The sequence below is a fragment of the Lagenorhynchus albirostris genome, chromosome 18, assembly GCF_949774975.1.
Source record: "Lagenorhynchus albirostris chromosome 18, mLagAlb1.1, whole genome shotgun sequence".
NCBI lineage: Eukaryota > Metazoa > Chordata > Mammalia > Artiodactyla > Delphinidae > Lagenorhynchus > Lagenorhynchus albirostris.
Window position 1 is genome coordinate 1,467,430 of NC_083112.1, and position 13,858 is coordinate 1,481,287.

The 13,858-nt window shown below is 38.5% G+C and overlaps 1 protein-coding gene across 3 annotated transcripts in view; it reads right to left on the reverse strand.

Annotated features, from left to right (window-relative positions):
* Window positions 1-13,858, reverse strand: part of ZDHHC20 (zinc finger DHHC-type palmitoyltransferase 20) — a 73,432-nt gene that overhangs the window by 33,465 nt on the left and 26,109 nt on the right. For all 3 annotated transcript variants that reach the window (XR_009536744.1, XM_060129073.1, XM_060129071.1), the window contains exons 2-4: window positions 12,283-12,309; window positions 8,216-8,319; window positions 2,541-2,661 (exon numbers count right to left, since the gene is read on the reverse strand). Coding sequence is in view for 2 of the 3 variants with exons in the window: in XM_060129073.1 (XP_059985056.1) it covers window positions 2,541-2,661; window positions 8,216-8,319; window positions 12,283-12,309 (252 nt within the window). In the remaining variant the exon portion in view is untranslated. The remainder of the gene's footprint in view (window positions 1-2,540; window positions 2,662-8,215; window positions 8,320-12,282; window positions 12,310-13,858) is intronic.

Sequence of the window (13,858 nt, forward strand, 5' to 3'; positions counted from 1 at the left end):
AAAAAAAAAAAAAAAAAAATCTAATCTACATAACTGCAGCTACTAACAACTGTTGTAAACTAAACATTTTATAATTGAATATAAAAAGGGATTATTTTAAATTAGCTCTCGGACTTCCCTGGTGGTGCAGCGGTTAAGAATCTGCCTGCCATTGCAGGGGACACGGGTTGGAGCCCTGGTCCGGGAAGGTCCCACATGCCGTGGAGCAACTAAGCCCGTGCACCACAACTACTGAGCCTGCGCTCTAAAGCCCACGAGCCACAGCTACTGAGCCCACTCGCCGCAACTACTGAAGCCCACGTGCCTAGAGCCCATGCTCCGCAACAAGAGACGCCACCGCAATGAGAAGCCTGTGCACCGCAACAAAGAGTAGCCCCCGCTCACCACAACTAGAGAAAGCCCGTGGGTAGCAACGAAGACCCAACGCAGCCAAAAATAAATAAACGTTAAAAATAAATATATAAATAAGCTCTCATTTACTGAAAATTTATTACTGTACACTGAGATCTATACTAAGTGCTTGTCTCATTTTTGTATACTTCCAGAGATTTAGGAACTATTATTCTCATTTTAAAATGAGGAAACCAGGGCTTAGGAAGTTTAAGTGACTCTCATTGCACTAGCAATGGAAAAGCTGGGGTTTGATCTGAAATCCATGTTTTCATTCTATACGGTAATATATTGGTTATGCAAAGGGATAGTATAGGCATACCTCGTTTTATTGTGCTTCACAGATACTGCGTTTTTTTTGTTTTTGTTTTTGTTTTTACAAACTGAAGGTCTGTGGCAACCCTGCATCGAGCAAATCTATTGGTGCCATTTTCCCAGCAGCATTTGCTCACTTTGTGTCTCTGTGTCACATTTTGGTAATTCTCAAAATATTTCAAGCTTCATTATTATTTTATTTGTTATGGTGATCTGTGATCAGTGATCATTGATATTACTGCTATGATTTGCTGAAGGCTCAGATGATGGTTAGCACTTTTTAGCAATAAGGTATTTTTAAATTAAGGTATGTATGTGTTTTTCTGACATAATGCTACTGAACACTCAACAGGCTACAGTACAGTGTAAACATAGCGGTTACACGCACCGGGAAACCAAAAAGTTCATGTGACTTTCTTTATTGTGATATTCACCTTATTGCACTGGTCTGGAACCAAACCTACAGTATCTCCAAGGTGTGCCCATATGAAATGCATGAAAAATTTAAATGTCGGTCAAATATCCCCTTCTAAAATTTTGCACAAATTTAAAATTTTCTTAAGTCAGAATGTGTACATAATTATACAAAGGTGAAGCTCCTTTTATTTCCCCTCAGAGTTGAGAAGCATAGGGGTTCTATAGGCAGAGCACCTTTTCACATACTATCTGTATGACCTACCTATATGACTACCTGTATGACCTTCAACAAGTTACTTAACCTGTCTCTGTTCCCTCGTCTGTAAAATGGAGAGAGCAGTGTCTCCGTCACAGGCTGGTGTGAAGTTTAGATGAGTCTGTATGTGTAAAGAACTTAGGTCAGAGTAACTGTTAGCTATCACCATTATCTGGTATTTGCATGAATTAGTGAGATGTATAATGCATAATTTAGAACAATTTCCTGTACTGAAATGACCAGTCTGGCCGCTCACAGGTCCATCCCTATCAGTAAGGCTCTGCCCCTGAGAAAAGGAAGCTGCTGCAGTCACAAACGTCAGGGGGCCAGTGGGACAGACACAGCTTCGGAACCGGACAAACCTGACTTCCAATTCGGGCTCTCTGAATACTAGCTCTATAACCCTGAACAAGCTTCTTCCCCTTGATGTCTTTTATTTCTCCCCATTCTAAGTTACCATATTCTTGATTTTTAAAAAAATTACTCAGTGATGACACAAAATATTCAAATTCAAACCAGGATTTCCAAATGATGGTTTGCTAAAAATTATAAATGAAATTTTTAGCCATGAAGATTGAGTTGGGAAAAAAAAAGAAATGCAGAAAAAAGAGATGCACATTAAAGTGAGCCCCTTAAAAAAATCTGTATCAGGGGACTTCCCTGGTGGCACAGTGGTTAAGAATCCACCTGCCAATGCAAGGGATATGGGTTCAAGCCCTGGCCTGGGAAGATCCCACATGCCATGGAGCAGCTAAGCCCGTGAGCCACAACTACTGAGCCCACGTGCCACAACTACTGAGCCCACGTGCCTAGAGCCCGTGCTCCACAACAAGAGAAGCCACTGCCATGGGAAGCCTGTGCACCGCAATGAAGAGTAGCTCCCGCTCGTTGCAACTAGAGAAAGCCCACGCGCAGCAACGAAGACCCAACGCAGCCATAAATAAATAAATTCATTTGAAAAATCTGTATCAACATATGTACATACCTATTATCTGAAATACCATGTAAGATACACAACACGTGAAAATCCCGTTCCCACAGATGTTATTTGTGGCAACCGCAATATCCACTTAATAGTCAAATCATGCAAATATATCTTGGCAAAAATCACCATATTTTAAACACTATTTGGGAAGAAGAGCTTAAGATTTGTTTTTCTTACTCTTTGAAGCTGATGTGGTGTAGATAGGTAAGTCCCTTGCTGCTCTTCTCAAAATTTCTTGCTGTCTTTCTTGGCTGAATTCCTTTTCATAACGTTCCTTTTCAGAATTGGACAAGCAGAACTATAAAAGGAGAAATAACTATTAATTCTTTTTAATCCCATGATTATTAACTATCAGGCTCAGAAAAACAAAAGTTGTATCCAGAACAGAAAAAACGAAAATATTTCCTTCTATAAAGGCAAAACCTGTCTTCGAATTTGTTTAGGAAGCTAAATCAAGCACATTTTAACAAAACGACACACATACCTTTGACAGATTGAGAAATATTTGCCCTCCATACTAATGATGGCAAAGAACATGAACTAAATATTTTTTGCATTTTTGTTTTTTATAGAGAAGATTAACTTTCCCCATCAAAAAGGGCTTAATATATATTTTCTGTTAGTAAAAATTTTGGTGTTTGAAAGTTACTGTCAAGAGATTTGGAAGGATGTCCAAAGAGTCACTTGCTTTGCGTAACAGGCTATATCACAGGCATGGGGCCCTACTATTTTCTGGCCAAATTTCTCAATGAGGACAACAAGTCCGTCTTTCACTACTCTGTTTTTGCTTTTGAAAAGCTAATCAATCACGGTGCTTTCTCCAGAAGTATGAAGGATTGCCAAGGTAAGCACAATCTCCTTTTCTCAAGGACAGATTCCTTTATAGAGTTGTTTCCAGTTTCCACTTCTGAAGTTTTAATTCCCGTGTGTGGGCAGCCTCCAGCCTATTTCTTTAAATAGCATTTTCCTTACAAAGGACTTGTTCAGTTGCTCTTCTTTTCATGTCATCCCAGCATCTCAAGGACCTCAGTTTTATGCCTCTATTTTATGTAACCAGGAGTTATTTTTCAGTGTCTGTTGGTCTTTATTTCACAGATTTTTTTAAAAAACAAAAAAATGGCCTAGACATGCTCTTGATCATAGTTCATACTTTAACAATACTGTTCCTCAATTTTTATTTACTTACAGCGTTTTGCTTGAAAAGGTCTAAGGGGTCGTGACTAAACTTTATCTTTTAAAATTTGAGTATTTTGGTCTACCTGCGAACTCAAGTGCCAAGTCTTCCACACTCTCAACGCCTCACTGTCAACAACGGCACTGCCTTCCTGATGCAGCCTCTTCTGTTACAAATGGGGCGATAGGGCAGCACAGGCAGGATTAAGAGCTCTGGGGTGAGGAAACTGTGATCCCAAGCAGCTCAGGGAATTTTCTAAAGCTGCAGAATTATTGGCAGAGCTGATATAAAAACACAAGTCTCTTGAGTTCTACCCTAGTATGTTTCCCTCTGTGCTGCTTATGTGAAATACGTGTTCTTTCTTTTTACAGACTTGTTACTCTAGCCTGGCCAAAACACGATGGCTTAAGAAGTAGCAGAGTCCACTTAGATGGCCCAGCCCAGCTCCCACAACTAAATCTTGGTGGCACACAAGAAACCCCCAATCTGCTCATAAAGGACAAGAAGTAACATGGACATATGAACAGGACAGAAGAAAATCAGAAAAAATTACACACAAGCTTGACGTTGACACTCTGGAGGTCACTCAGCTAAACCCCCAGGCAGGCTGGACTCTTCAGACATTTCTGAGATCCACCCCCTCGAATACTGTCAGGTACAAAAATACTTTCCTACTTTGTAAGACGGCCCATTCTCCTTTAAGAGAACTGTAACTTGCTAGAAAGTTCTTCCCTGACATGATGCATCTCTGAAACATTCAAAACAGAGAATAAAAATCATATGGTATAACGTTAAGTATATATTTGGAAGAAAGATGCTCTAATCAAATTTTACAGTTTCCTTGTAAAATCTGAACAGAATTTTCCTGGGCTGAGCTGTTTCTAGCCAGGCCTCAAAGTCATTACTTTTCCGTAAGAACTATGGTTATAAATTACGAAAAGCTTAAACCAGATGAAAATCTCAAGAGACACCAGGATTTTAGATGAGGAATGGAACAAAACAAAACTTAAAATGAGCTAGATGTTTGAAATTATTCCTGTCTATTTTTCATTAAATACTACTGAACAGAATTCAAACTATGAAATGCCATTATTTTAAATTTAGTGTTCAAATGGTTCAATTTAAGTATCTGTTACACACCAATTAAGAGCTTGGCACTGTCCCAGGTACCAGGGATCCAAAGATGAATAAAAATACAGCCTTTGCCTTCAAAAACACATTCCTATAGTTCAGTACGAATGTTAACCATGTAAACATAGAATTACAAATCAGCAATTCTTTGCAAGGTGTGATCAAAGCTCCCTCGGGAGGGGTGAGGGCCGTCAATGAAAGTTTCTTGGAAGAAGAGGTACCTAAACGGGGTTTAGAAAGATCAACAGGAATCGTCCAGGAAGACAAAGCAGAAAGAAAACTTTGGCAAAAGAAGCGGCATATGGAAAACACAAAGAGGTGAAAATAGTATATTCAGGGCAACACACTACTTGAATACAGAGTTCCAGGAAGAAGCAATGGACATGAAGTAGGACCTCAGCTCGTGAAGGGTCTGTGTACCAGGCAAATGACCAGCCCACTGGCAACCTCTGCAGGAATGCCAGAGAAGCGACAGAACCGTATTTTCTTTTTAGAAAGATGACACTTAGTGATGGAAGATGCCTACCAGCTTTTCTTATGCTGCTTCCTCCTTACCATTCATTCACTCAAGTATTTAGCAATCTATTATATACTAGGTCTGATTCTAGGCAATGAAGATACAGCAGTAAATAACAGAGTCTTCCTTCAAAAAGCTTATCCTTTAGTGGAAGAGATAACTTACAAAGGTCTCAGCTTTAATACCACTTCTTCAGAGATTTCTTTGATCACACTATCTAAAACAGCTTTTTTCCTAATAGCTGTTACTGTTATGCTCTGCCACATCATCGCGTCCTTTTTCTAAATGTATCACGATTTATAACATTTTATGTTTGTCTTGTTCTTTTTATTCCCAGAGCCCACCACAGTCTGACAAAGAGCAGATGCTTAGGAAATACTTGCTGCCTGAAAGAATGAAAAAAGAATGCCTACCTTTATAACTTAACTTCCCTAAAAATGTATAGTTTTTGCTTTTTCGACCCAACCAATCCCCCTAGATCCAAGCCCGAAGTGCTGCTCAAGCCTCTACGTTTAGAGTCCTTTTAATGCGGTCATGAACATCTATCTCACAACTATGCGATTTCTTATCAAGAGCTACTCAGGCAGCCCAGAGTCAGCTTATTCAGAAAGATAATCTTACATTCCTGTCCCTGGCTGTCACTGCAGCCTAGCTTAGCTGTCCCTTCATGACTGAATAATCAATCCATTCAATACTTACTGATGCCCACTGTGTGCCGGATAGTGGGAGAGGGATATAGTGGAGAACGTGATAGAAATGATCCCTGCCCTTAAACAACCGGCAATTTAATAAGGTGATACATACAGGTAAGCAGGCAATTACAATACTAGATGACAAGGTCCATGACAGGGAAGGTAGATCGTGCCATAGAAGGGCCACTGGACACAGGCTGTCAATTACACTTACAATTACACTTACAGGAATAGGGGAGCATGAAGGATGGAGTGGACGTAAAGGCTTAATTAAGCACTGGGCTAAATGCTAAATGGGTACAACATTGCAAATACAACAACCAAAAAAGAAAAAAGTAAGTTAGATGGCACTAATGTGCTAGGCATTCTTTTAAGCACTTGCCCTATAGCATTAATTATATATTATTATAAATACCATCAATCACATGTACGTATGGTTAATTTATTTAACCCATACAACAATCCAATAAGGTGCATACGACTACCATCCTCACTTTACAGAGGACGTACCTGAGGTACAGACAGCTAAGGAGTGTGTCCAACGTCACGTGGCTAGAAACGCAGAGGGATGAGGCAGACAAGGGGGTCTGGAGCTGGGGCCTGAGTTCTGAACCTCTGTACTATCCTGTTTCTCAAAAGTATTGCCAATTGTTTTTCTTATTATATTTTTTATTTCCTGTAATAAAAACTATTTACTTTCACACATGCTATGTTTCCAACAGCCATCACTACTAGTAATTGATTAGATAAAATTAGGTCCTTTTCAACTTAAGAGATTAAGATATGGGTGGCAATTTGTAATATAACTTTAAGGGCCGACTAATTATTAGCAAATGTTTGAAGAATATATTTGAAGAAACAGTAAGCTTGATTTGTGGTTTACATTATCCCTTAAAACAAAAGCCCCCAGTAGAAACAACGGGCAGTGAGAGTCTGGCGTTACCCACTACTGCTGAATGTACGGGCAGCACCCAGCAACGCTCCTCCCGGGCATCTGCCCCTAAGGACTGCGTGTGTGCGCGCATGTGCCAGAATGCTGGCGGCAGGCCTACGTGTGAGGCCTGAGCCCGCAAGCGGCCCGGCCGCCCACGCCATCAACACTAGACCGGATAAACCGTGTTTCATAACACAGCAGAGGAGGGAGCCACGGCTGTATACAACAACATGCATGCATCGCACACGAGGAGAACGTTAATGGAAGAAGGCAGACACGCAAGCACACATCCTGTGTGACTCCATCCACGGGAGGCGCAGACCAGGCAAAGCCAGCTGATGCTACTGGGTGGGCAGGGGTCGGGGGAGCAGTGGCTGCAGGGAGTGTGAGGGGCTCACGGGAAAGCAGTCACGTTCTGCTTCTGGAACTGGGTGCTAGTTACCCACGTGTCCAGTTCATGAAAATTCGTCAAGTGTACATTTATGGCATGTATAGTTTTCTGCATATATGTTCTATAAAAAGTTATATGGAAGTTGATATCTTTAAAAATACGTCTATAACTTTTAATGGATTCTGATGAATCTAATACAAAGGGAAACAATTACATTATTACCATCATCTAGTATTTGAGTGCTAACCATATGGCAAGTCCTGTGTTAAATGCTTTACATGAATGAATCTCACTTAATCCTCACAAACATCCTACAGAGGCGGGCATGACTGTTAGCTCCACTTTCCAAATAGAAAACTAAGCCGTGGGTTCATTAAATAATGTGTTGGAGCAGAAAATCAAACTCAGGCAGTCCTAACTCCAGAGAATATATTCTTATCTCTCTAGCTATTCTAAACTTTAGGTGAAGAGAATTCAGTCAGCTGTATCAAGGCAAAAAGGACATATGGTCTTCAGCTTTACGCCACATAAACGTGTACTCATGTTATTTCCAAGTGGAACCTCCAAGTAGCAAAAACACTAGCCACACTAGGTGTAACAAGCCACGATCAAAACCCTTTATTTAGTTGCAGCTTATTTGTTCAGGCCTGAGAAAAAATAAATGTTGAAAGTTTCCAAAAATAAACTCTACTTTCCTAACTCAATTCTGTCCCTTAAGATTATTCACTCCAGTGACATAAAGTACATCTTTAATTTAAGAAAACATAGCATGGCAGAAGAATATTAGCACAGCTAAACCTTAGCGCCATCATCCAACTTTTACGAGGCTGCGTCAGTGGGCTGTATCTGAGGGATACGCTGATGACTCACACTCACAATGTAGAGTTACCAAGCAATTTATGAATGAAAACAGAACAAATGCATTATGTAATAAAGTTTTAACAAAGGTAACACAGGGAAAATAATTCCATAATTAGTGAAAACATTTGGTAATTTACCAACATTAAATTTACCTCTTTGGAGGGGGAAGCGGGAGATGTGAAAATTGTCATCCAATAGGACCATACAAACATAACAATGAACAGATGGAAAGCCACAAGGTAAACAACGGCCTTTCCTGGTAAATAAAAACAAATAACATTTCATTGAATCCGGGTGAAAACAGGAAAAAGCATTATATATTAAAACACAATATTTAGGGTCAGGAGGCTCGATCCAATAAAAAATTTAATTAAAATGTACTAAAAACATCAAATATATACACTCCTTTATCTGCATGACGTTAACATTACAGATATGAAAAAACATTCTATTCCTGCATTTAAGGGTTATTGGCCTGGTTTATAAATAAAGACTGTATTCTGAGATGAGATTTGATTTCATTAAGTTGCTGGAGATTTAAGCTGAAATCTTATGAGCACCTCCTTCAAGAGCACTTCCTAAAAGTTAGATTTTAAATGACTTAAAAATTATTATTTAATGTTCACTATGAACATTAAATCCAAGGAACTATATACTGAAAATAAACAACTCAATTCCTGGACTGTCAGGAAAGGTATCCTAAATTCCATTGTCGTTTTCAACACGGGGTAACGAAAAAATTTTAGCCACTCTGAATTCTCCCATAACTGTTTCCTAAGTGGATTAGTGTAACATTGCAACATCTTTATCTCCAAATAGTAACTCACTGATATAACTAAAAACTTTTTGTTGTGTTCTGTGGTTTTTCTATCTGTAAGAAGTGGGACTGGTTTCCATTAAGAAGCCAGAACTATTTACCAAGTGCTTAAATTCTTTTTCAGTTTGGAATGCAGCACCACAAACTCACTGAAGAAAACAAAGCACAGATGAGCACAAAAGTTTGCGATTCTACTCATCTGTAAAGTCTGGATCAAATATTACTTTTTCCAAAAGCCCCCTCCATTACTTTCAGAATTTATCATCCCTTCATACTATTGTCCCCAAATAATTTACTCAGACTTCAATTAAAGCACTTAATGTGTTTCCTTTAAGTTAGTTGCTTAATATTGATAAGTTAATAAATGCAAAACACTTAGAACAGTGTCTGACACATAATAAATCCTCAATAAATATTGGCTATTATTATCATTGCCGTCCAAGTATAGCAGTTCCTTATTCTCAAAAACTGGTTCTTTTTGTGCCTTCCCTATTTCAGTGTTACCCAAGTATATAGACTGATAAAAGTTTTCACTGGTCTGCAGTTAAATGAGAAACATTAAGAAAAATGTAGTGAAGTTTTTATAAAGCTAACATGTATTCAATTTGAAGTGCTGTCCTTCCTTTGGTCTGAGGTTACTTTTCCTTATGTTTTTGGTTTTTAAAAAATGTTTTCACATAAAATAATGATACAAAATTGACAACTTGCTGGACCCCAGCATTTTCCTCTGCAATTATACTGGTCCATGTCTGGTCTAACGGAACAGAACCCTGAGACACACAGATGACCGATGCAGGAAGCCAGGGCTCGATGGCCCTCACAACGCATGGCTGGCTAATCAGCACGGAGCGCGTACTTCAACTTCTAGCTCCTAAAATCTCTTTCAAAGTAAACTTCTCATTCTTTTCACTGCTAGTGCAATAGTTCTTAAATTGTTGCTCATCTCATATGGGTCACGGCACAAGCCAATGGGCGCCCTTGCCTTCCAGTCTCTTGCTTCCAATCCATCTCAGTGGCCAGCGTAAGATATGTGGCTCACCGTTTCTTATCCCCGTTGGCTATGAAATTCCTGGGAAACAGCTCCATCTACACGACTAATGAATGCATTCTAAAACTCTGGAACTTCCTAGTAACCATATTTATTTTAACTACAGCTACTCAAGTCAGCCCTTCTACCTACTGAAAGTCTACTAGAAGACATATAACGTTACCTTATTTCTAGCCCTCACAATGGTCTCGTGGGTATTCTTTCAGTTTACAAATGTGAAATCGAAGGCTCAGAAAATTTAATATTTTGCCCAGTGTTACTTACTTACTAAATGATAACGCCAGAATTCAAACCGATATATGCTTGATAAAAACCCGAGGTCTTTGTCACTGTGTCATATCTAAACTAATTTTCCTCCGCTTTTTAAATTATTATCTTAGTGGTCACATCCTACTTCAGAGATAACATCTGGTGCCAAGACGAAGCCCTAACCACAACTTCCTTCTATTCTCAAATATGCTTTCTTTTCACTTTCACAAAAACTGATGTCATCTTCGTTGAATATTGTGGTTTCGCAAAATCTGCATTCTCTATCATTCCAGCTCCCTCTATGCTAAACCCCATGGTCTAACCAATGGATTCAAAAGCATCCCTTCATTTGTTTCTCCTTTGGAAAAACAGGCTGGAGCTCAGTCTCCTGTTACACCAACACTGAAGCCATTTTTCAAGCCTGCAATTTTATCTTCACCTATAGCTCATTTCACTTCTTTATATTACTGCCTTGCCCCCATATTCAATCAAGTTTGTCAATCCTCATCTACGTATTATTGCATAGCTTGGTTACTTTAACTTTAAACTTCTTAATCACTGAGTTACTTACAACTAAGGCTAGAATACAGAACAATATACTTTAACATTTTTTAAACATTTAATATTTTTTTAGAATATTTTTGCTCTCCGTAAGAACAAAAGCACATGGTTTTTGCCTTAAAATATCTTAACCTTCAGTTAAAGAAAGAAAAGATAAAATAAATCTCTTAGTATATTGCCTGGAATATAGTAAGCACTTAATAGACGGTAGTTATCAAATTATAATATAAATAATAACAGGAGATATTGTTTTTAAATAAGTTCAAATTAGTGTGATTACTAATAATCCCATATACATGCTATAAACTATTGGTTAGAAGTAATACTTAAAGTAAAAGCTTAACTCATCAAATTAAATCAAAGTTCAAAGAAAAACTGAACCTATAAATCAAAAAGTCTGACTCAAAAATCACCTGTAACTGAATTAAGAAACAAATAAGCAAACAAAAAACTTTACTCAAAGACTCTCTGAAAGACATGGGGAAAATAGCCCCAAGAAATAATGATCCAAGTTAAAAGTTCTTTTATAAGAACTTCAGAAATTCTCTGCTTTCTATGTCTGTGCTTTCAACACACAGGAAACAGTTTTGATTTTAAGCAAGAAAAACAAGCCTACCAAAATTGAGTCTATATTTATTGTTACTGAGAAGTTAGATCCAAAGTCAACTTGAGATTTACATGCTTAATGCCTTCTATTTTCAACAATAAGAATATTTATTAATAATTTCTAGGGACTTCCCTTGCGGTCCAGTGGATAGGACTCAGCGCTTCCTCTGCAGGGGACACGGGTTGGATCCCTGGTCAGGGAACTAAGATCCTGCAAACCACGCAGCTCGGCCAAAAAAACAACCACCACAAAAAAAAGTTTCTAATTATTCAACTGTTTTAGAAATCCTCTGGATTTTCATATCTCAAATCAAATTTTATTTTTGAAATTTGATCTCAAAGGACTTAAAATTTTCTTTTATCTCAATAAAATTTTGAGTAATGATTTTTCTCTCCAGACACTGTCTCTTTGATTAGTCATTAAAACTTTAATTCCATTTCAAAATGAACTAGTAATACACTTCACAAATTCAGAGTCTGGTTACTTAATCAAATGACTATGAGTAGTAAAGTACTATTTTAAACAAATGCATAAACAAGAGAACCACCAATAAAATTTAGGCATCGTGAAACACCTCCTCCTCAAACTTAGCTAGAACTGATACTAAAAATCTTTGAACCACTACTATAAAGAGTTCTGAAGAATATACAAGGCAAAAATATGTATACAAATACATCAAAGAAGTTTGGGTACTAGATGCCTTACAAAATAACAGCAACTTCAATTTACATAAATAACACAAATGAGAATATACTGAATGTATAAAAATAAACCTAATAACACATCTCCTTTTAATCACTTAAGCTTTAAGAATATATATCTTCTTCCTGGAAACCAAAACACACACAGTCATCACTAAATAACAAGTATATGGGTGGTAATTAAGATACCATAAGTAGTCTACTTAACTTGAGAGTAAAAGTTAAAAGCGCCTTACCGTTTTCTCCATTTCCAGAAAGTGTAACTAGAATAGAAGAAAACACAGTGAATATATTTTAAACACTCGTATATAACCTTTATTTCAGGTTGACTATTCACCTTAGTATCATTTTCATAAACATAAAATTTAGTTGTAAAATGTAAACAATAAGGCAAATTCAGAACTGCACAAAAACCATGGAAACACTAAAATTCAAATTCTTCTTTACCATAAACATTGCAATCACACTAAAATTTTTCTTCAGACCTTTGTTAATTTTACGTGTATCTATATGGTTATAGCTATGATGTTTTCTTTAGCTCTTTTCTTAATGCTACCTACAGAATGAGCAGAACTCTCCTCTATGGCACTCATAGGGCACTTAATTAAGTAGTCTGTGATGTAACTTACCAAACTTTTTGTAAAAGCTACACACAAAACACATTGTTATTTTTCTACAGAAAAAAAAAAAAGAGGAACTTATCCTGTGATTTTTAGAGCACTTTTCTTCCTAGTTTGAAACCCTGGGAACTGCTCCTTATTCCTCCTCTCTGGATAGTCCAATGGCCTCTGGGTCCTGTTGATTCTACTACCTAAGTCTCTTCACATCCGCCTCCCCCTCCCATTTCTCCCATTGCCTTGTTTTAGGACCTTCTCAAATGCGATAGCTTAAAGCAACTCTACTCGCAGTTTAACACATCCTCATCACCAGCAAATCTGAAGATGGAATACTCTTCAACACCTACCAGTCACTTACAGAAAAAAGTCCACAATCTTCAGAGTAGCAAACACTATAGGCCCTCTGTGATCTACAATCTGTCCCCCTCTCCAGTCTCTTGTCATTTGCCCATACCCACGGTCTAATTATCCTGAAAAAACCCTGCAGTTTCCTAAATACACCAAGATGTTTCACACACAATTGCTTCCCCATTCATCCTTCAAGACCCGGTGTATACACTCCCTCCTTGGCAAAGCCTTCCTGAGTCCCACTCTAGGCAGAGCAGGTCACTCCTTTATTTCAACGTTGCTCACCCCTCCATCTCTACCATACCACCTCACTTTTCACAATTACTTGCTGACATGTCTGTCTCACCCTGCTGGACTGCATTAGTGTGGAATCATGTCTTAGAACAATAACAAACCTAACAGTTATCATTAGTTCCTTCTCACAGATAAATAAACTACATGTCTGTCTCACCCTGCTGGACTGCATTAGTGTGGAATCATGTCTTAGAACAATAACAAACCTAACAGTTATCATTAGTTCCTTCTCACAGATAAATAAACTAAGACTCAAAATAATTAAAGGACGTCCCTGAGGTCACAGAGCTAGTACATGCTGTGTAGGTAAGATCTGAACTCAAGGGCTTCCCTGGTGGTGCAGTGGTTAAGAATCCACCTGCCAATGCAGGGGACACGGGTTCAAGCCCTGGTCCAGGAAGATCGCACATACCGCGGAGCAACTAAGCCCATGAGCCACAACTATTGAGCCCTCGCGCCACAACTACTGAAGCCCGTGCTCCGCAACAAGGGAAGCCACCGCAATGAGAAGCCCGCACACCGCAACGAAGAGTAGCCCCTGCTCGCTGCAACT